This window comes from Chlorocebus sabaeus, chromosome 24 (assembly GCF_047675955.1).
Source record: "Chlorocebus sabaeus isolate Y175 chromosome 24, mChlSab1.0.hap1, whole genome shotgun sequence".
Classification (NCBI taxonomy): domain Eukaryota; kingdom Metazoa; phylum Chordata; class Mammalia; order Primates; family Cercopithecidae; genus Chlorocebus; species Chlorocebus sabaeus.
Window position 1 is genome coordinate 7,430,434 of NC_132927.1, and position 23,408 is coordinate 7,453,841.

At 42.5% G+C, this 23,408-nt stretch overlaps 1 protein-coding gene across 6 annotated transcripts in view; it reads right to left on the reverse strand.

The window, feature by feature from the left end:
* HECTD1 (HECT domain E3 ubiquitin protein ligase 1) overlaps positions 1 to 22,640 on the reverse strand; it is a 107,614-nt gene extending 84,974 nt beyond the window's left edge. For 4 of the 6 annotated variants that reach the window (XM_073010880.1, XM_073010876.1, XM_073010879.1 and 1 more), the window contains exons 1-2: positions 22,237 to 22,634; positions 20,666 to 20,826 (exon numbers count right to left, since the gene is read on the reverse strand). In XM_073010880.1, the coding sequence (XP_072866981.1) occupies positions 20,666 to 20,805 (140 nt within the window). In that variant the 5' untranslated portion in view covers positions 20,806 to 20,826; positions 22,237 to 22,634. Of the gene's footprint in view, positions 1 to 20,665; positions 20,827 to 21,861 lie in introns of all 6 variants that reach the window. The other 2 variants (XM_073010878.1, XM_073010875.1) reach the window with 2 other exon arrangements.
* Between the last annotated feature and the right edge of the window lie 768 nt (positions 22,641 to 23,408).

Consider the following 23,408-nt stretch of genomic DNA (forward strand, 5'->3'; position numbering starts at 1 on the left):
CATATAGGTTAATAGTATTTATTCACAACTGAAAAGCCAATTACAAAATCTCAAAAATCTAACTATAAATCAAGCAAACACACAGGGAAGAAAATGCCAACATTAATTAATTCTAAAAAATACAGATAGTTGAGAGAATTGTATTACCTGAAAGTTCACATTGAAACTACAACAAATAACAAGTGTCATTTCCTAATAGATACATGGCTGGATATTCTGCTTTAATATAGCCATTGTAATTTAAACATGTAAGATTTAAAAACTGATGCTTCTGGCCGGGCACAGTGGCTCAGGCCTGTAATAACAGCATTTTGGGAGGCCAAGGCAGATAGATCTTGAGGTCAGGAGATCGAGATTATCCTGGCTAACACAGTGAAACCCCGTCTCCACTAAAAATACAAAAAATTAGCTGGGCGTGGTGGCGGGCACCTGTAGTCCTAGCTACGCGGGAGACTGAGTCAAGACTTGGGAGGCAGAGCTTGCAGTGAGCCAAGATCGCGCCACTGCACTCCAGCCTGGGCGACAGAGCAAGAGAGACTCTGTCTCAAAAAAACCAAAAAACAAAAAACAAAACAAAAAAAACTGATGCTTCCACTGTTAGGGAATTTCATAGCATCATTTCAGAGAAACCCTGTGCTGATAGATAATTCAACTTGAGGCCAGGCATGGTAGCTGATGCCTGTAATCCCAGCACTTTGGGAGGCTGAGGTGGACAGATCACTTGAGCCCAGGAGTTCAAGACCATGCTGGCCAACATAGTAAAACCTCGTCTCTACAAAAAACACAAAATTTAGCAGGTGTGGGGGCAGCACCTGAGGTCCCAGCTACCCAGGAGGCTGAGATAGGAGGATCACATGAGACCAGGGAGGTCCACACTACAGTGAGCCATAATCATACAGTGCACTCCAGCCTGGGCAACAAAGTGAGACCCTGTTTAAAAAAAAAGATAATTCAACTTGACTTTTGTGGTTATTGGACAAGCACTCGACTACCTTCTATGAGCAAAACTCTCAAATCTCAAATCCCTTGCCCCATTTCTGGCTAAATGAATGACCACCCACATTCCCTAGGTCTGAATCTATGTCAACAGGGATTGACAAAGAAAAAATATTCACATTATCAGGAAATTTGACCTCACTATAAATTTACGATCACCAACCTTAAATGAGCACAATACCTAATAATTCTGCTACATTTCTTTCACGGTCTAGAATGAGTATTTTCTTCAATTTTCCCTCAATTTATGACTCCCCTGGTTTTCCACTCCAGCCTCCTTCCTAGATTCCCTTGCCATCTTTGTTATCTCTTTAATTACCTCTTTAACAGATTTCATCCATTCTCTTAGTTCATACACCACAAATATAAATCTCATCTACATATCACAAAAACTCCCTAAGTATATTCTCCACCCCAGACTGACTCAATACCACTATCTCCATTTAGAAATATCACAGGCATCTTAAAATGAGTATATTCAAAACAAAATTCCTGATGTGTGCCTCTATTCCCAAACCTCCATCATAGTAAATGTCAACCATCCAGAAAGCCAAAAAGCTGAGAATCATTATTGACTTCCTCCCATTTTCCTCACATTACACACCCAACCCATCAGTTAAATCCCACCAATTAGGCCGGGCATGGTGGTTCACACTTGTAATCCCAGCACTTTGGGAGGCCGAGCCAGGTGGATTACCTGAGGTCAGGAGTAGGTGACTAGCCTGACCAACATGGTGAAACCCCATCTCCACTGAAAATACAAAAATTAGCCGGGCGTGGTGGCACGTGTCCATTATCCTAACTACTCAGGAGGCTGAGGCATGAGAATTGCCTGAACCCAGGAGACAGAGGTTGCAGTGAGCCAACATCACGCCACTGCACTCCAGCCTGGGCAACAAGAGTGAAACTTCAACTCAAAAAAAAAAAAAAAAATCCCACCAATTAAGCCCTCCAAAATATACCCTACGGGCCAGGCACAGTGGCTCATGTCTATAATCCTAGCACTTTGGGAGGCCAAGGTGGGTGGATCACTAGAGGCAAGTTCGAGACCAGCCTGGCCAACATGCGAAACCCCATCTCTACTAAAAATACAAAAATCAACCAGACATGGTAGCACATGCCTGTAATCCCAGCTACTTGGGAGGCCGAGGCAGGACAATAACTTGAACCTGGGAGGTGGAGGTTGCAGTGAGCCAAGATCACACCACCGCACTCCAGCCTGGGTGAAAACAGCCCGGGCGCAGTGGCTCATGCCTGTAATCCCAGCACTTTGGGAGGCCAAGATGGGCTGATCACTTGACTTACAGAGTTCAAGACCAGCCTGGCCAAAGTGGCGAAACCTTGTCTCTACTAAAAAACACAAAAAAATCAAATTAGCAAGGGGCAGTGGCTTGTGCCTATAGTCCCAGCTCCTTGGGAGGCTGAGGTAGGAGAACTGCTTGAACCCTGGAGGTGGAGGGGGCAGTAAGCCGAGATCACGCCGCTGTACTTCAGCCCGGGCGACACAGTGAGACTTTCTCAAAAATAAAATTAAATTAGATTAAAATCAAATAAAAAACCTCTAATCTAAGCCAATTTCAAAGTCTGGTTTGGACTACTGGAATAACCCCTCACACATCTACATAAGAGTTATGTCCAGCACTGGCACTGAGGAGCAGCATATCTGGAAAGAAGAGATCATTCTGGTATAGGATATTACAGCATGAGCAAAATGAACAGGACACTTGTGCAATGGAATGTCCCAGTGATGGGCAATTGATACATACAGGAGAATTGATCAAATAAATATATTAAGGATAGTAGGAGCCATGTTTCTCACTGGAGGAAAAGAGAATTGAAAATATAGAAAGAGAAAACTAGCATGAGCCCTGTGGTGTTAGATTAGAACTAGAAATACTTGTACGAACTCATGGTTTTTTGTTTTTCTTTTTGAAATGGAGTCTTGCTCCATCACTGAAGTGCAGTGGCACAATCTCAGCTTACTGCCTCCTGGGTTCAAGCAATTCTCCTGCCTCAGCCTCCCCAGGAGATGGGACTACAGGCACAAGCCACTGGCCCTGGCTAGATTTATTTTTGTATTTTTTAGTAAAGATTAGGTTTCAGCACATTGGCCAGGCTGGTCTCAAACTCCAGACCTCAGATGATCTGCCCACCTTGGCCACCCAAAGTGCTGGTATTACAGGCGTGAGTCACTACACCTGGCCTGAACACATGGTTTTCAAAATACAGAGACAGGAAAGAAAGACAGGAAAGAAAGACAAGAAAGAAAGACAAGAAAGAAAAGAAAAGAAAGAAAAGAAAAGAAAGAAAAGAAAGAAAGAAAGAAAGAAAGAAAGAAAGAAAGAAAGAAAGAAAGAAAGAAAGAAAGAAAGAAAGAAAGAAAGAAAGAAAAGAAAGAAAGAAAGAAAGAAAGAAAGAAAGAAAGAAAGAAAGAAAGAAAGAAAGAAAGAAAGAAAGAAAGACAGAAAGAAAGACAGAAAGAAAGAAAAAAAGAAAGAAAATGTGTGTGCTGTTCCATCTGTCTAAAATCCTTTTCCCCCAACTCTTTTCACAGCTGGCTCTTTGTTATTCTTCCTTTTTTCTTTGAGACAGAGTCTCGCTCTGTCGCCCAGGCTGGAGTGCAGTGGCACGATCTCAGCTCACTTCAACCTCCGCCTCCTGGGTTCAAGCGATTCTCTTGCCTTAGCCTCCCCAGTAGCTGGGATTACAGGCAACCACCACCACACCTGGCTAATTTTTGTATTTTTAGTAGAGATGAGGTTTCACCATATTGGCCAGGCTGGTCTCAAACTCCCGACCTTGTGATACACTCGCCTTGGCCTCCCAAGGTACTGAGATTACAGGCGTGAACCACCGCTCCTGGCCTTGTTATTCTTCCTATCTCAGCCTAAATGTCACCTCCTAGACTTTTAGACTACCTTCCCTAATCACCCCAAACAGGCCTGTTTTTTCTCTTACCTTTACAATTTATATTTTATTTCTTCTTATCCATTGTAACTCTCTCCTAAAAACTCCTCAGGACTAGGGATTTATTTCATACAGCAAGGAGCAGAGTTTCCTGCACGGAAGTGACACTAGTGTTTTACATGCTGAATAACTTTTTTTTGCATCTAGAATGAGAAGCCAAATGAAAACAATTCCTTCAGCTCCCTTACCGACCTCCACCACACATGCCCAATCCCTCACAAATATACCCCCATCCCTCCACACACTACTTCATCCTGGCCCAACTCCCACAGGGGCACTCACCTCCCATCTCTACAAAAATTTAAATAATTAGTTGGGCGTGGTGGTGCACGCCTATCGCCCCAGCTACTGGACAGAGGTATACCCATCTGCCCCCAACTTTCCCACAACACAAACAACTGAATCCACTTCCATCTCTCTCATTTCCCATAGTAAAGCAAAATGCCAACTCCAGCCTCTAGCCCAAACTGCTCTCCTAAATAACGGAACTGCAGACATAACTGCCTCCCCTACTCATCTACTGCTACCTGGATATGTTTCAGGAGCTGTCAAACATAATGCCCAAGACTAAAAGAAGCTTCTTTACCAAAAGCCATATTACTCATATCCTCTAATCTACCATATGCTTAGTCACTCAAGCAAAATTCATAAAAGTTTTCCAGAACTCGTTTCTAAAACACAAAATCTAAGACTTAATCTTCTTGGTTCTACCTCCTAACTCGGTTTAGTATCTGTCCTTAGAATTCCAACCCTCCTCACTTCTTTTCTGTATTACTACCACAGCTTCCTAACCAGAATCTCTCACTAGACTCTCCAGTCCATTCACCATTCTATTACCAAAGATATTTTTTTAAAACACAAATCTGTTAATTTCATATCCTTCAGTACCCTGAGGATAAAATCCAAATGCATCAGCTGGGCACAGTGGCTCCCACCATTAATTCCAGCACTTTGGGAGGCCAAGATGGGATTGCTTGAGCCCAAGAGTTCAAGACCAGCCTGGGCAACACAGCGACATTCCATCTCCACAAAAATTTAAATAATTAGCTGGGCATGGTGGTGCACACCTATAGTCCCAGCTACCGGATTGGGGGTAGAGGGCTGAGGTAGGAGGATCACTTGAGCCCAGGAGGTAGAGGCTGCAGTGAGCTGCATTCCAGCCTGGATGAGAGTGAGACCCTGTCTTAGAAAAGATGTTTGAGGAATTACATGATGAGGCAGCTAGTATTTTCCAGTGATGTCCACAACATTATCTATCTCCCACCCCACATATTCTTTTTTACAATGTGACTTTTGATAGTCTTCCCTAAGAGAGGGCCCGTGTTCTTTCCACTTGAATCCATGCAGGCTTACGATTATAGTGAAAGTGACCACTGTGTGACTTCAAATGCTAACTCAATAAACAAAAGATGATACAGCTTCTACCACATTCTTTTGGGACTCATGCTCTTAGAACCCAGTCACCATCCTGTGAGGAAGCCTAAGCAGCCACATTGAGAGTCCACATGTAGGTGTTCCAACTAACAAATCTAGGCAAGGTCCCAGCTAGAAGCCAGGCTCAACCACATGCAACAGAACAAATCATCTGGTGATTCTAGTGCCTAAGTGTCAAGTCACTTCCCATCTTTGAGATTTCCTAGCTGAGGTCCCAGATATCACAGAACAGAGACAAGCCATCTCCACTCTACCCTTTCCAGTTTTCAAAATCCAGATAATCTGTTAGCATAATTCTTGTTGTATACTACTAACTTTGGGGTGATTTATCACACAGCAATAAGTAACTGATATAAATGATAGACCAGCCTGACCAATATGGAGAAACCCCGTCTCTACTAAAAATACAAAAATACAAACAAAAAAAAAAAATTAGCCAGGTGTGGTGGTGCATGCCTGTAATACCAGCTACTCGGGAAGCTGAGGTAGGAGAATGGATTGAACCCGGGAGGCGGAGGTTGCAGTGAGCCAAGATCACACCACTGCACTCTAGCCTGGGCAACAAAAGCAAAACTCCATCTCAAAAAAAAAAGGACAGAAAGAAAGAATACAGAGAAAAAGGTCGGCCACGGTGGCTCACGCCTGTAATCCCAGCACTTTGGGAGGCTGAGGCAGGTGGATCATCTGAGGTCAGGAGTTCGAGATCAGCCTTGACAATTTGGTGAAACCCCATCTCTACTAAAAAATGCAAAAATTAGCCGGGTATGGTCTTGAGCGCCTGTAAACTGCTGAAGGAGGAGGAGAATCGCTTGAACCCGGGAGCTGGAGGTTGCAGTGAGCCAAGATCCCTGTCACTGCACTCCAGCCTGGGTGACAGAGTAAGACTGTCTCAAAAAAAAAAAAAAGAAAGAAAGAAAAAGAAGGCCGGGCGCGGTGGTTCACACCCATAATCCCAGCACTTTAGGAGGCCAAGGTGGGCGGATCACAAGGTCAGGAGACCGAGACTATCCTGGCTAACATGGTGAAATTCCGTCTCTACTAAAAATACAAAAAATTAGCCGGGCATGGCGGTGTAAGCCTGTAGTCCCAGCTGCTGGGGAGGCTGAGGCAGGAGAATGACATGAACCCAGGAGGCGGAGCTTGCATTGAGCCAGGATCGCGCCACTGCACTCCAGCCTGGGCGACAGAGGGAGACTCCTCAAAAAAAAAAGAAAACAGAGGAAAGAAAGAGCAAATTAAACACAAAACCAAAGCAGAAGGCAATAATAAAGAACAGAAATCAATAAAACTTTAAACAGAAAAAATAGGGAAAATGAATGAAGCCAAAAGCTGGTTCTTGGAAAAGGTTCTTGGACAATGGATAAATCTCTAGCCAGATTAACCAAAATAAAAAGGATAAAAATAACCAATATCAGGATGAAAAGGGGGTTTATCACTAATGACCCTAACAGATATCAAAAGGATAAAAGGGAATATCACAAACAACTCTATGCCCATAAATTTAAATTCAGATTAAACAGACAAATTTCTTATAAGACATTCTACTGGCCGGGTGTGGTGGTTCACGCCTGTAATCTCAGCACTTTGGGAGGCAGAGACAGGCAGATCACCTGAGGTCAGGAGTTTAAGATCAGCCTGGCTAACATGGTGAAACTCCGTTTCTACTAAAAATGCAAAAAATTAGCCAGGCGTGGTGGCACGCGCCTGTAATCCCAGCTACTAGGGAGACTGAGGCAGGAGAATCACTTGAACCCAGGAGGCGGAGGTTGCAATGAGCAATGATTGCACCACTGTACTCCAGCCTGGCGACAGAATGACTCCATCTCAAAAAAAATAAAGTAAGACATTCTACCAAAACTCATGCAAGAAACATTAGATAACCTGGATAATCCTGTATCTATCACAGAAACTAAATTAGTAGTAAAAACCTTCAAACACAAAAATTTACTCTTATGAATTGTGCTTTTGGTGCTTATCTAAAGAAATATTTGCGTAACTCAAGGTTACAAAGAATTTTTCCTATGTTTTCTTCTATAAATTTTATAGTTTTAGGTTTTACAACTAGGTCGATGGTTCATTTCGGTTTTTAAAAATATATATAGTGTGAGATATGTATCAAAGTTAAACTTATTGCATATGGATATCCAATTGTTTCAGCATCACAAAAAAAAAACTATCCTTTTTCCACTGAACTGCCTTTGTACCTTTGTCAAAGTAAGTTTTCCATATATGTGGGAGTCTATTTCTGAACTCTGTATTCTATTTCACTGTTCTATTTGTCTATGTTTACATCAATACTAAGTTGTCTTCATTACTGCAGCTGTATAAAAAATATTGAAAGATAAAGTAGCATTATTTCCCAACTTTGTTCTTCATAAAAGTTGTTTTGGCAAGCCTGTCCTTTGCATTTCCATATAAATTTTGAAATAAGTTTTTCAATGTCTACATCTTGCTGAACTTATCTCCAAGAATTTCAGAAGAAATAAAAACTTACAGCTGTACGCGGTGGCTCATGCCTGTAATCTCAGCACTTTGGGAGGCTGAGGCGGGCAGATCACCTGAGGTCAGGAGTTTGAGACCAGCCTGGCCCACATGGTGAAATCTCGTTCTTACTAAAAATACAAAAATTAGCCAGGCATGGTGGCAGGCACTTGTAATCCCAGCTACTTGGGAGGTTGAAGTAGGAGAATCGCTTGAACTTGGGAGGCAGAGGTTGCAGTGAGCCAAGATAGAGCCACTGCACTCCAGTCTGGGCAATAAGAGAGAAACTCCACCTCAAAAAATAAATAAATAAATATTTTTTAAAAACTTATGTTCTTACACACACACAAAATCTATACACTACTGTTTATAGCAGTTTAGGTCATAATCACCAAAACATCCATGAAAAGGAATATTACTTAGCAATTAAAGAGAAGGAACTATTGATACAATAGCAACATAGATGAATCTCAAATGCAATATGCTAAGTGAAAGAAATCAGACTCAAAAACCTACGTATTATATATATGAAAAGTCAAAACTATATCAACAGAAAACAGGCCACCAAGTGTCAGGCTCTAGGGTGGGAAAAGGGTTTGAGTTCAAAGGGACAGCACTAAATGATGTTTCAAAGTGATGGAAACGTTCTGCATTTCAATTGTAGTGGCGGTTAAATGACTCATAGCAATGTACAATAATAAAAAGTTAACTTCACTGTATGTAATTTAAACAAATTTAAGAAAAAATTAACTATCATTCATAGAATAATCACAGCCCTCCCTGAATAATGCTAAAATGATACTTCTATGGCACAAAATTTTATATATAATGACAGTTATGCAAAATTTTAAGCTTGCCAAGTATTTACCTCTTACATTATAGGTAGAAATTCTTTCTTATTATCTTAAAACGAGTACTATATTATTAATATAACACCAATAGATTAGGAGACCTATTTAGGAAACTTTAGGATCAATCAGTCTATACAGAACTTCTGTCAGAGTAGTCAACTATACAAGTGAGATTAAGAAGAATCTTCAGATGACTCCAAATTAGGCACTGGTTTCCAAAATGCTACCTGTAAAGACATGAGAACCTTTCCCTGATGGAAGCAGAGATAAGTATCTTAAAACAATAAAAAAGGTTACATGAGGTTCCAAAGAGAAAGAATTTCCCTGGGAATTGTAATATTTTCTGTACTATAACTACCATATGCTTTTTTCAGGCTATCTCACTTGGACTTGGGCCAAGATTTCAGAAGACTGGCAATGAAGAATTTAACTTTTTTTTTTTAAAGGGCATTATCTGTAGAAGAGATATTTTATAAAACAGTTGGTAAATCAGGTACTTCATTTTTTAAAAAATGAAATTTTTTAACTGAAAAATCTGAACACATCTGGTTTCTTAAAGACAATACATAACACAACATACTTTGATCCATTTCATATTCCATTTTTGCCTCTGCTCCCGGCCTTAACTTTCTTGGTATTGCTGAGCTAAAAATAACTCCTGGTATAGTAGCTGAAAATTATGGTTTTTCCTTGCAAAGAAAAAGTGGGTAAAGTCCAATTATAAGATATGACTTTGCTTTTCTCCAATTGAAACACACATACAAGTTTGACTGCAATTCATTCAACACATCTATTGCATGCCTTTCTATGCCGAGTGCTATGCTAAGTGTTGGGGGTAGCATACAAAGATGAGTAAGAAAGACTTCACTGACTCTGAGGAATTCAATCTAATGATACAGTTAAGAACTATGCAAAGCACACTTACAAAGTATTATAAAACACAGTATCATACCTATACATAAAAATGATAAAAATCTATCTCTGATAAATTTTCCTTGTATTTTTGCTATTAAAACTATTAACAGTGGTTTTTTAACTTTTTTTTGTTTTGTTTTTGAGACAGGGTCTCACTCTGCAGCCCAGGCTGCAGTGCAGTGGTGCGATTTCGGTTCACTCCAACCTCTGCCTCCCAGGGTCACGCGATGCTCCTGCCTCAGACTCCCAAGTAGCTGAGATTACAGGTGCATGCCACCAGAGCTCTGCTAATTTTTGTATTTTTAGTAGAGACGAGGTTTCACCATATTGGCCAGACTGGTCTCGAACTCCCGACCTCAGGTGATCCACCCACCCCGGCCTCCCATAGTGCTGGGATTACAGGTGTGAGCCACCAGTGGTGTCTGGCCTCTACATTTTTTTAGCTGACAGAAACTTTGGTAATCGTCACAAAAGTTCCCTGAATTTAATCACCTATGGACCTCCTGGAGTACCAGGTTAGAAACCCTTGCAGACAATGTTTCTCATTACAGCACTTCTCTCTGCTGTCCACTGAAAAGAAGCACATACACAGTTGCTGTCTGTTTACAGAAATTCATTTAATTTTTTTCTTTTTTTTGAGACAGAGTCTCACTCTGTCTCCCAGGCTAGAATGCAGTAGTGCAATCTGGGCTCAATGCAACCTCCACCTCCCAGGTTCAAGCGATTTTCATGTCTCAGCCTCCCGAGAAGCTGGAATTACAGAAATGTGCCACCACGCCCTGCTAATTTTTGTATTTTTAGTAGGGATGGGATTTTGCCATGTTGGCCAGGCTGGACTTGAACTCCTGAGTTTAAGTCATCACCTGCCTCAGCCTCCCAAAGTGCTGGGATTACAAGCATGAGCCACCGTATTTGGTTCATTTATTTAACTCTTGAGGATTATACGTATTTAATATATTAATGAACATTCCTTCTCCAGAGAAGGGTCAGGGCTGATCAACAAAAGTAATTTACTTCCTTATTACTCTGTCACTGGGTAGAAGAAGAAAACAGGTCAATATAGAAAAGGCAGGTACAGGTCAGGCATAGTGGCTCACACCTGTAATCCCAGCACTTTCGGAGGCCGAGGCAGGCAGATCACGAGGTCAGGAGTTTGAGACCAGCCTGGCCTATATGGTGAAACCCTGTCTCTACTAAAAAATACAAAAATTAGCTGGGTGTGGTGACACACGCCTGTAATCTCAGCTACTCAGAAGGCGGAGGCAGAAGAATTGCTTGAACCCGGGAGGTAGAGGTTGCAGTGAGCCGAGATCGCACCACTGCACTCCAGCTTCGACGACAGAACGTGACTCCATCTCAAAAAAAAAAAAAGGCAGGTACATTTATCATAGAAAGTAAGGAAAGTACTTATTGATACTGTTACTATTCCTGCTACAAAAAAAGAATACAATACTCTTCCACCTGCGCACTAACAACCAGTTTCTCAACTCCACAAACACCTTCCATGGGTATTTTAGGCATTAGGTGGAAAACAGGTCCAATATAAGGAATTTCTTCAATTCACTCCTTCACCATCTGGATATTAGCTATTTGTGTGCCAGGCACCATGCTCAGCAATGGGAAAACAAAGATGAGCTCGTAGTCCAGTGAAGAACTCAAAATATAGTAAAGTGGTAGTAGTGTATACATGTGAGAATATGCAAGAGGGGTCTTTGAAGACATTTAAATTTAACCCGGTAGGTAAAGAATCTAACAGATTCTGTAAAAGGCAGTAGTACAGGCAAACCAATTTTTAAGAGTATAACTCAGGACCACGCACTGTGGCTCACACCTGTAATCCTGGCATTCCGGGAAGCCAAGGCGAGCAGAACACCTGAGGTCAGGAGTTCAAGACCAGTCTGGCCATCATGGTGAAATCCAGTCTCTACAAAAAATATAAAAATGGCCGGGCGCGGTGGCTCAAGCCTGTAATCCCAGCACTTTGGGAGGCCGAGACGGGCGGATCACGAGGTCAGGAGATCAAGACCATCCCAACATGGGCTAACATGGTGAAACCCCGTCTCCACTAAAAAATACAAAAAACTAGCCGGGCGAGGTGGCGGGCGCCCGTAGTCCCAGCTGCTCGGGAGGCTGAGGCAGGAGAATGGCGTGAACCCGGGAGGCGGAGCTTGCAGTGAGCTGAGATCCGCCACTGCATTCCAGCCTGGGTGACAGAGCGAGACTCTGTCTCAAAAAAAAAAAAAAAAAAAAAAAAATATATATATATATAAAAATAAGCCTGGTTTGCTGGCACACGCCTGTAGTCTCAGTTACTTGGGCGGCTGAGCCACAAGAATCACTTGAACCCACGAGCTGAGGTTTAAATGAGCCGAAATCACATCACTGCACTCCAGCCAGGATAACAGAGCAAGACTCCAGCTCAAAAAAAAAAAAAAAAAAGACTATAACTCTGGTTATAGTTAGCTTTGATGAAAGGATGTCTGTTACGAAGCTACTAGCACTATCTGAGCATATTCACTTTTCCATACCAATCCCAGATACTACCACTCTTTTTAATCTCATACTTCAAGAAGAAAATAATCATCAGATGCAAATCCCTTCAATTTTATTTATTTATTTGAGACAGGGTCTCACTCTGTAGCCCAGGCTTAGTGCAGTGGCACAATCACAGGCTCACTGCAGCCTCCACCTCCAAGGCTCAAGCGATCCTTCCCATCTCAGCCTCCTGAGTAGCTGTGACTATAGGTGCAACCATAACCAACTAATGCAACCATACCCAACTAATTTTTTATTATTTATAGAGACAGGGTCTCACTATGTTGTTCAGGCTGGTCTCGAAATCCGGGATTCAAGCTATCCTCCCACCTCTGCCTCCCCAAGTGCTGAAATTATAGGCATGAGCCACCACCCCCAGCCCTTCAACTATTTTTTTAAGAGACAGAGTCTTACTCTGTCACCCAGGCTGGAGTGCAGTGTTGTGATCTCAGATCACTGCAACCTCCACCTTCTGGGCTCAAATTATTCTCATACCTCAGCCTCCTGAGAAGTGATTACAGGGGTGTGCCACCACACCTGGCTAATTTTTTGTATTTTTAGTAGAGATGGGTTTTCGCCACGTTGGCCAGGCTGGTCTCGAACTCTTGACCTCAAAACTGATCCACCCGCCCTGGCCTCCCAAAGTGCTGGGATTACAGATAGGCATGAGCCACCACGCCCAGCCCCAGCCCTTCAACTTTTCACCATCAAACCCAAAACATGTGCATCTAACATCTCCATCTTCTCTGTTATAACGGTAGTATACAACTTCTTTCTTAGTAGACTGGCCTAAAACCAATCTCTCCACCAGTAGATCAGGGTTTTGCTACTCAAGGTGGGATTTTCTGACCAACAGCTTCTGCATAATCTAGGACCATATTAGAAATTTAGAGTATCAAGCTTCATACAAGACCAACTGAATCAGAATATGCAGCTTAATATGATCCCCAGGTGATTCTCATTATGCACATTAAAATTTAAGAAGCACTGCTTCTATACAAAAGCCAATTCTCTCCCAGTTTTTCAGAATCCTTACCCTGGGGATTATTCATTCGCTCTCTTAGCTCTTTGACCTTTAAGAGAAAAAAACTCACACTCCTTTTCCAATTCAGTTCTTCAAAAAAGTTTCCAAATGTCCTCAATTTCATGTCCCACTCACTCCTCAACCCATTTAAATCTGCCCCTTAACACTACTCCACTCAGTTCTCATTAAGATGAATGACCTTGAGAATGTTGCTAAATCTAAAGGACATCTTTCCATCTTAACCCTACTTGACCTCTCACTAGTATTCAAAACAACTGCCCTTTCTCTTCTTGAATCATTTTCTTTCCTGTGTTACACGTGCACTAATGATGCAAAAGCGATGGTGGATAAAACTGCAGGTGCTTTAACATGAATCAAGGCACTAGCACTAAGCTGTACTACTAGTTAACTATATTCTTCACTGCCAAGCACTAGTATTAAGAAAAAAGCCAATTTCACCAAAGAATAAACTGCATGATGCAACAAAAGTATTAAATCTACTAAATCTCAACCCTTGAAGATATATCTTTTCAATATTCTACTTAAAGGAAATGGGAATTAATTATAAAGCACTGCATACTGAAGAATCATGGCAAAGTACATAACTTGAGAACTGAACTAGCCACTTTTTTCTTGCAACACCATTTTTACTTGAAGGACTATGAGACAAACTGATTATTCAGACTTAGATATCTGGCAAACATTTTCTCAAAATTTAATCACGTATGCCTTTCATTTCAAGGAAAACAACAGTATTTGTTGCCAATCATAACACTCAACTTAACAAGCAAAAATGACAATTTTGGAAAACTTGTATTTCATGCCATGAGCTTCCCAGCTTCTGAGTATTTAAAAACTTGTCTGATGAGAGTGGTAGTCATATTAACAAATACGACTTTGGCACTGTGGAATGAGATATGTCCACATTTGGAAAATATATGTAACTCAATGGACTGATATTTTCCACATGACCAATGCATGATTTTTGCGAAAGTAAATATGGGTAAAACAGTCACTCAAAGTATAAGACAGACCATCAGATTTTAATGTAATGGAGTATAAGTTCACTGACATGATATCAGAATCCACATTACTATAACTAATATAACTGTATAACTAATCCTGGCAGGGTGCAGTGGCTCATGCCTGTAATCCAGCACTTTGGGAGGCCAAGGCAGGTGCATCACTTGAGGTCAGGAGTTCGAGGCCAGCCTGTCCAACATAAAATACTAAAAATAAAAAAATTATCCCGGTGTGGTTGTGTGTGCCTGTAGTCCCAGTTACTCAGGAGGCTAAGGTGGGAGAACTGCTTGAATCTAGGAAGTGGAGGTTGCAGTGAGCCAAGATTGCACCCCTACACTCCAGCCTGAGTGTGAAACCCTGTCTCGAAGGAAAAAAAAAAAAAAAACAGAATCCACATTATAACTAATCCTTAAGAAACTATCACTTGTTGAATTTTGATATGTTATTAAAGAAGCATATCCATGATTATGTTAAAAAATATAATATTCTTCCCTTCCCCAAATACATCTGTGGATGATTTTTTCATATATTTCAATCAAAACAACATAATGCAACAAACTGAATGCAGAAGCAGACATGAGAATCCAGCTATCTTCCATTAAGGCAGACTTTAAGGGGACTTGCAAAAATGTAAATTAATGCCACTATCCTCCCAAAACGTTTTCTTTTAAAAAAGTTATTTTTCAAAAAAAAATTTTTAATGCCTAAGGGGTTTATTATTATAATAATTTTTTTGGGGGGGATGGAGTCTTGCTCTGTCGCCCAGGTCATAGTGCAGTGGCGCAACCTCGGCTCAGTGCAAGCTCCGCCTCCTGGGTTCTGACCTGAGGTCAGGAGTTCAAAATCAGCCTGGCCAACATGGTGAAACCCCGTCTCTACTAAAAATACAAAAATTAGCCAGACACGGTGGTGCGCACCTGTAATCCCAGCTACTAGGGAAGCTGATGCTGGAGAATCACTTGAACCCAGGAGGCAGAGGTTGCAATGAGCCAAGATCGTGCCACTGCACTCTGGCCTGGGTGACAGAGCAAAACTCCATCTCAAAAAAAAAAAAAAAAAAAAACTTCCTAGTTTCATTCTGAATATGGCAAATAGCAGTAAGCATATTATCATAAACAAAAGTTCTTCGGGATCCACAATAATTTTTAAGAGCTTAAGGAAGTCCTGAGACCATAGAGTTTAAGCATCACTGCCCTAGACCTCAATCACATCCCATAGCCACAATTAACCTCCACAGGCGCTTGACTCTAACATTTTTCTCTAATCCAGGCTTCACCTCCAATTTCCAGAGTCCTTTATACAACTGCTTCCTTAATATCTCCCGAGTTGTCCCAAAAGTACCGCATACTCAACATATCCAAATCCAAACTCATGATCTCAATACCTCAAAACATGGTCCTCTTCCAGTGTTCTCTCTCAGTGAGAGGCATCATCATCCATTGTAACCTGAGTCATCCATGACACTTCCTTCTCACTCTCTCATATTTAATCATTTGACAAGTCCTGATTATCTTGCCTTCCAAATCTCTCTCAAATCTACTCAACTTTCTACTTTTACCACAAAACCCTCTGTCTCTCTGGATCACAGCCTCCGATCAAGTCTACAAGCATTTGTTTGTTTTGTCCCCACTTCCTATCTCTCCTTACTAATCCTTCCTAGCTCTAGGAAAAACCACTTCCCCTTTCTTGGCCAGGCACGGTGGCTTGTGCCTGTAATCCCAGCACTTTGGAAGGCCAAGGCAGGAGGATCACTTAAGCTCAGGAGTTCTAGATCAGCCTGGGGAACCTAGTAAGACCTTGTCTCCATCTAATTTTTTTAAAAAAGAAAAAATGATCATGCCTGTAATCCCAGCACTTTGGGAGGCCAAAGCAGGCAGATCACTTGAGGTCAGGAGTTCAAGACCAGCCTGGCCAACACAGTGAAACCCCATCTCTACTAAAAATACAAAAAGTAGCCGGGCATGGTGGCATGTGCCTATAATTCCAGTTACTGGGGAGGCTGAGGTAGGAGAATCACTTGAACCTGGGAGGTGGAGGTTGCAGTGAGTTCAGATCATGCCTTATACTCCAACCTGGGTGAGACAGCAAGACTCTTATCTCGAAAAAAAAAAAAAAAGAAAAAGAAAAACCACTTCCCCAAAGACCACTCTGCCCATCCCCACCTCTCCAGGTCTTGTCCCTGCTTCATGCTGTCATAGTACCCTGAGCTTTTCCTTCATGACAGTTAACACAGTTTGTAACCACAGTTTTTTTCCACAATTATCTGTCTTCCCTATTAGACTATTAGGCACCGTAAGGGCAGAGCCTGTATTTGTTTTGGTCATCACCATACCTTTCCAAGACCTGACATAAAGTAGACAATTTAAAGGTTAAAAAACTTGTTCCTGTACAAGTATTTTTTTACTTTTTAGTGTAAACGTATCAAAAAAGATTTTTTTACCGCTGTGTTCAACAGCTTTGGAATCCGGACTCAAAATGTTCCTTGGATATCTCTTGAAGGATACACTAGAAAATGATTAACAGTGGTTTCCTCTGGGAAGAAGAACCAAGTAACCAGGAGACAGGAAAGGGAAGACAACAGACTTTTTACTGTATATGCTTTTGTGCCCTCAAAATTAAGTGACATCATTATTTTTTAAATAGAGCCTTCTGGCACCTAAAAGTATCTTCTGAGATGTTCAATTTCCAGAGGACATAACTTTCAAATTATATTAAGATTTAGTAGCAAGATCTATAAATGCCCATGATACACATTTATAACATTAATACATACAATGATCACCTATTTTGATGTGAATACAAAAGTACTCATTAGCTAATAACTCATATTACTTTTTTTTTTTGGAAGCAGGGTCTCACTCTGTCGCTAAGGCTGGAGTGCAATGGTACAATCTTGGTTCACTGCAACCTCCATCTCCTAGGTTCAAGAGATTCTCCTGCCTCAGCCTCACAAGTAGCTGGGATTACAGGCACATGCCACAATGCCCAGCTAATTTTTGTATTTTTAGTAGAGATGGGTGTCGCCATGTTGGCCAGGCTGGTCTCGAGCTCCTGACCTCAAGTGATCTGCCCACCTCAGCCTCCCGAAGTGCTGGGATTACAGGTGTGAGCCACCACACCTAGCCATATTACATTTTAGAGCTCAATCATACATCAGGTAAAAGCAAAAACCAATCTTGACCACGTTTTACTTTCTGGAGCATTACCTTGGTAAGTTCAGGCATTAATAAGAAGCACTGACACATCATAGAAAAAGTTATATTCCTTTAACTTCAAAAAGACACTGTCAAAATGGGTACAAACAGTGGAGGGCCAGCTGGGCACGGTGGCTCACACCTGTAATTCCAATACTTTGGGAGGCTGAGGCAGGCGGATCACGAGGTCAGGAGATTCAGACCATCCTGGCCAACATGGTGAAACCTCATCTCTACTAAAAATACAAAAATTAGCCAGGCATGGTGGCGCATGCTTGTAGTCTCAGCTACTCAGGAGGCTGAAGTAGGAGAGTCACTTGAACGCGGGAGGCGGAGGTTGAGTGAGCCGAGATGGCGCCACTGCACTCCAGCCTGAGTGACAGAGCGAGACTCTGTCTCAAAAAAAAAAAAAAAAAAGTGGAGAGCCATGTACAATACTGTTAAAGAAAAAAGAAATCCTTGACTATTATCCCATTTATTTTCAGAAAAATCCTGCAAGGATGAGGAAACAGACTCCAAAGGCTATCATACAACTATTCAGTGGAAAAGGCAGGTATCTGAATCCAAGTCTATCCCATTGCAGAGGCCATTGTTTCTACCACACCACCTGCCTTTCTTGACTAAACAGACATGTAACTATTAAGACAAGCTAACTAGGTAAACATAATATCATGACATACAGGCATGTTTTGCTTTATTAGACAGAACTAAGTCCTATTTGCTACTACTTTATGAAATCAAGGTAGTATGAAAGATTTTTACCAATATTCAAAATATGCACATCATCTTGTTTTTGCCTGCCTTGAATTGTTTAAAAGAATTTTAAAAGACCTTCCCAAAACAATCACTTTATTCATGGAATAAAGTGCTAAAATAAAATTAAGAATTAGATATTTATTAATGATGGTATCAGTGGGTAGCCCACTTTACTCAAAACACTTAACATACATTCTCTCCTTTAATCCTCCCAAGCCCACTGGAAAAAAGACTACTGCCTGGGCATGGTGACTCACGCCTGTAATCCAGCACTTTGGGAGGCTGAGGCAGGCGGATCACGAGGTCAAGAGATGGAGACTATCCTGGCCAACATGGTGAAATCCCATCTCTACTAAAAATACAAAAATTAGCCAGGTGTGGTGGTGTGCATCTGTAGTCCCAGCCACTCAGGAGGCTGAAGCAGGAGAATCACTTGAACCTGAGAGGCAGAGGTTGCAGTGAGCCAAGATTGCACCACTGCACTCCAGCCTGGGCGACAGAGCAAGACTCCGTATGAGACTCCATTTTACAGGGGAAGAAAGTAAGACTCTCAGGGGCTAATGAACACAGCAGACCAAGAATCTGAACCCAAGTCTCTGAGGCCACATCCCATTCTTTCCATCTCCCTATGCTTGCCTCACTAGTTTCAAGAAGGAACCAGGACAAAAGAATATCTGGCTATATAATGAAGAAAGCAAACTAATGTTTAAAAACAAAACAATCACAATATTAAATCAAATGTCTAGTTTTTGGAGGTTACTGGTATGGTGCACCAAACATGGCTAACCCCTTCAACTTGAAATACTCTTGTACCTTCACATAGTAAATCACATCTGACTTAACTTCAGGTTCATTTCCTTAAAATTACATTATAAAGCCAGGTATGGTGGCACAGCCTGTAGTCCCAGCTAGTGAAGAGGACGAGGCAGGAGAATCACTTGAACTCAGGAGTTCCAGGCCAGCCTGGGCAACATAGTGAGGCCCCAGTCTCTTAAAAAAAAAAAAAAAAAATTACATCATACTATATGTGAATAAAGCCTAGAAGGGAAAATGGAAAAAATAACAGTTGTTATGTTAGGATGGAAGGATTTTACAGAGATAAATTTTACATTTTAAAAATTTCCTTTAAACTGTTTTAATATGGCAACACTTTTTTAAATGTCATAACAAACACCTCTACTACATATTAGTACTAAACAGAAGCTACGAAATGACAACTGACTTGATTGACAAGTATAAGTTTTAAAATACCAAAAGTAACTTCCAGGTTACCCCTAATGAAATCTATGAACACAATTTTTAATCTTGAGAGTCAGGATGAGGAAAACAATTAAAAAAAAATAAATTTTTAAAAAATCTACTTTACTATAAATCCTGCTAAAACAAGTGTCAACTAACGGCTAAGTTATTCTTACATACTCAAAACTCTGCCAATGACAAAAACCGGTGGAAATAAATGGACCACTAACTAACTATAATTTGGAAATTTTATTAATAAGGATTTTTATCTTAGTACTGTTTTAACAAGAGTTATAACTGAAAGTTATTCAATAATCAAAAATGAAGGTACTTTAAAAATTTTGCCAATTGAGTAATATAGACTTTATTCCCACCTGAAACACATTAAGATAATTATATCAAATTTTAGGTCAACATCTCATTTTCTACTAATTACCTTAAAATGGCATTAAAATGAATAAAGAAACATCAGAGTTTTCAATTAATTATTTGAGTTCAAAACTGTATATACAAATATAAAATAAACAGTAAAAATTAAACACATGTTCAACACTCAGAAGAATGGTTATTCTGACTGGACAAGTTATGACTTATATAAGAGGGAAAAAATGGCTTTAAGGCCTATCTAGTATGAATTACCTTTTATATTTTCGCATAAATACTAAGTTATAACCTCTCAATAAAATTGTTTAAACTCCCAAACTTCAAAATATTTCTACTACTCCAAATTTTCTACTCTTCCGATATATGCTTAAGATCCAATTTATATCGTCCCAAACTGAAATTTACAAACCAATGATCTGCTTTAACAAAAGTATTGTCATATGATAACATCAATGAAGAAATGTGCAGTTCAAAACATATGTTTATTATCATCTCTTATTCCATAAGTCAATTTCATGGTACAGAAATACATACCTTTAAGAATATAAATATTTGTATTTTCCCCAGTTCATGACATATTTTGAAAATGAATCAACCAAGCTATGGGTTAAAATTAGTATTCCTACTAATTCCCATTCATTCAACAAATATGTATTTGTGTCATCGTAATTACCAGTCCTAGAGTTACTTCACCTACCAATTTTTATTTCTTGGAAAAGTGTAAATACAAAACTCTTCAGGAATTTTTTTAAAGATACATGTTAAAATTCACTAGAGAAATTTCTACACAAACTGAAGTCAGCGAATGGCTGAAAACAGATGTCACTACAGTAACCCAAAGGAAGATGATGAAGGAATGTACTTACGTTTCAAAACAACGATCCACGTTGTCAGACATCAAAAGCAGCATGCATAGCTGTTCAAGGGCTATTAGTTGCATGTCCCTTTCATCTCCCTGTCCCATCTGTAGCCATTCCAGCAATGTATCTGGGTCCACATCTGCCATGGTTTTTTAAAAGCCTCTTTGCTTAAATTTGAAAAGTAAAGGGGAAAAAGTCCTTTAAATGTCCAGGACTGATCAGCTTGGGCTTAAATTTTTCCTTTACATCTGCTAGAACCAAATTTTCATAGTGTCCTCCTAGCAATTAAAAAAGACTGCTAAGTACGTTTGGACATGAGAGTGCTTAATGCAGTTTTTCAACTTTCCTCATCCGCCAGGTTTAACGTACAGATATCACACCAAATGAAAACCAGTTTCGCAGAGTATATAAGCTGATTAGGTTGCTGCTTAACTAGAAACCAGAGCTGTCTGTGTCAAAGACAGTCGAGCTTCAGATCCCACTACTGCTATCACTAAAGTCTATGCCAAAAAGCAAAGAACACCTAACTAAAGGTTCTGTTTTTTCCGGCAAACTTCATCCCCCTCCTTCTCCACCCAAAACTGATCTTCAGATAAGGGTTAGATTCAGTATTTTGAGGAAACTCTAAACACCTTGATCCAATCCCCCTTCAAATTGTTTCTCCTTCAAAATTACCACCAACTTCACAAATTCTGCTGACTTCTCAATTTACTTCTATTTTAAAGATGTCCAAATACAAACGACAATTATATATAAGATTTATCTATGAATAAATAGTTGGTTAGGAATTTTGGCAGTCGTGACAACTATTCTTAAAAGTTAAAAAAAAAAAAAATGAAAGACTAAAAGTAAATGCAATGGACTAGCAGGTTACGGATCCGAATATAGGCCAACCTAGGGCCCTCTTTCCCATCTTCACAAGATAGGGCAGTTGGTTAAAAAAACAAAAACAAAACCGAGAAGCAGCCCTAACAGGCAAGTCATTACAAAAACGCCCCGTAAGCGCCCTGACTGGAGGACAGCTCTGGGTCCTACGTAACGCAGCCGCAGGTGTGGGAAGCCGGCGGCGGGGCGCGGTAGGCACCCAACGGCGGCGACCAGCGGGGTTGACCCCACACCCCGGGCCCGGCCGAGCCGGGAGCTGAGAGGCGCTGGTCCCCGCGCTCCGGTTTCCCAGCACCAAACCCCACTAAGTTAACTACCTGTGTCTAGGAGAAGGGGAAGTTCTGGGGAAGCAGCAGCAAGCCTTCGTGCCCGAGAGAAGGCCGCCGGGCCAGGCAGGGCGCCGGGTCTCCCGGGAGCTGCGCCCGGAACTCGAAGGCCTGGCAGCGAACCCTTCTCAAGGGCAAAAGGAGCCGGCCTGGGGCTCTGGCGCGGGCAAGCCGGGCCCGCCGCCGGCAGGGCCCCGGGAGGGGAACAAAGGGGCCAGCGGGGAAGTCGGCAGCAGCCTGGCCGACCTCACTTGGCGCCGGGGTCTCGCTTTCCGCCAGTCGCCGGGCGTCCGGGATCCTGGCCCCCACGCAGGGCCCTTCCGACGGTCCGAGGCGCTCCCGCCTCCCCTTCCCGCAGGCTCTTACTCGGGCTTGTCGTTCCAAACCGCTCGGATCCAGCTCCCAGCAGGCCGCGGGCAGAGCCAGGCCCGGCCGCGGCCCTAGAGTTCCCAAGAAGCCGCAGGCCGCGCAGGTCGAACCGGGCAGGCGGCACAGGAAAAGCCGCGCCTCGTCCCTCCCCTTCCTCCGCGGGGACCTGGTGACAGGGAAGCGAGAGGTTCTCCCGTGCGGCAGCAGCCAGCGCACGTCCCGTTCCTAGCACGCGGCTCCTCAGGCCCTGCAGCTCAGAGGCCCGCGCGGTGCTGCGGGCGGCGGCGGCGGCGGCGAGGGGGGGAGGCCCCGTCCATCGCGAACCGGGAGGGGGAGGGGAGGAGGGTCGAGCGAGAGCCAGGCGGGGAAGCTGCCGAGGGCAGCCGAGCCCTGCGGAGGCGGAGCAAATCCGCTCCCCCGGCGGCGACCCCGCCGGCGGCCACCTGGGGCGCTGCGGAGACGGCCGACCGCCGCACAGGGGCGCCAACTGGGGACGCCGCGTCGCCGCCGCGTCGCCGCCCCTGCCCCGGCGCTCTTGTCCCCGCCGCCTCGGGCTAAGTCGTACGTTTATGCCGCGACTTTTCTATGGTGCGCCCTGGCGCCCTTCTCGCTTCCCTGTCAGTCCGAGCGCGCTCGTGCACGCACGTCCAGCTTGCTTGGCGCGGTGGCTAACACTTTGCGCACTACTGCGGAGGGCGTCGCACCGCACAGCACAGCAAAGCTGCGGCCCAACCTGTCCCAGCTGAGCCTTCTGCCCAGGCCACCCGCACTCCGCCACGATCTTCCCTCCTCGCGCACGGAAGTGCGTCGCGTAAGGAAGGCGCCTCCCCCAGCTCCTGGGAGGCCGACCGCCCGGCGATTCACCCCAAAGAAAACCCTTCAGAGCAACCCTGGGAAAGAGATGCTGCCGAGGATTATCAACGTTGTACAGATGAGACACTGAGGCTTCAGGAAAGCGCAGATGCAGGCCTAGCGCCGTGCCCGGTCGGCAGCAGCACTGAGAGTGCACTTTTGACTACGTTTCTTGTGGCTTGTGGTCACAAGTATGTCTGTGGTTATTCTTTTCAAACTTTATTTCACACACGCATTAAGAATAAAAGATGAATGGTTATAGGACGTACTTGGAGCCCGGAGACGTCCTACTGTACTCTCACTTTTATCCTTTAAAC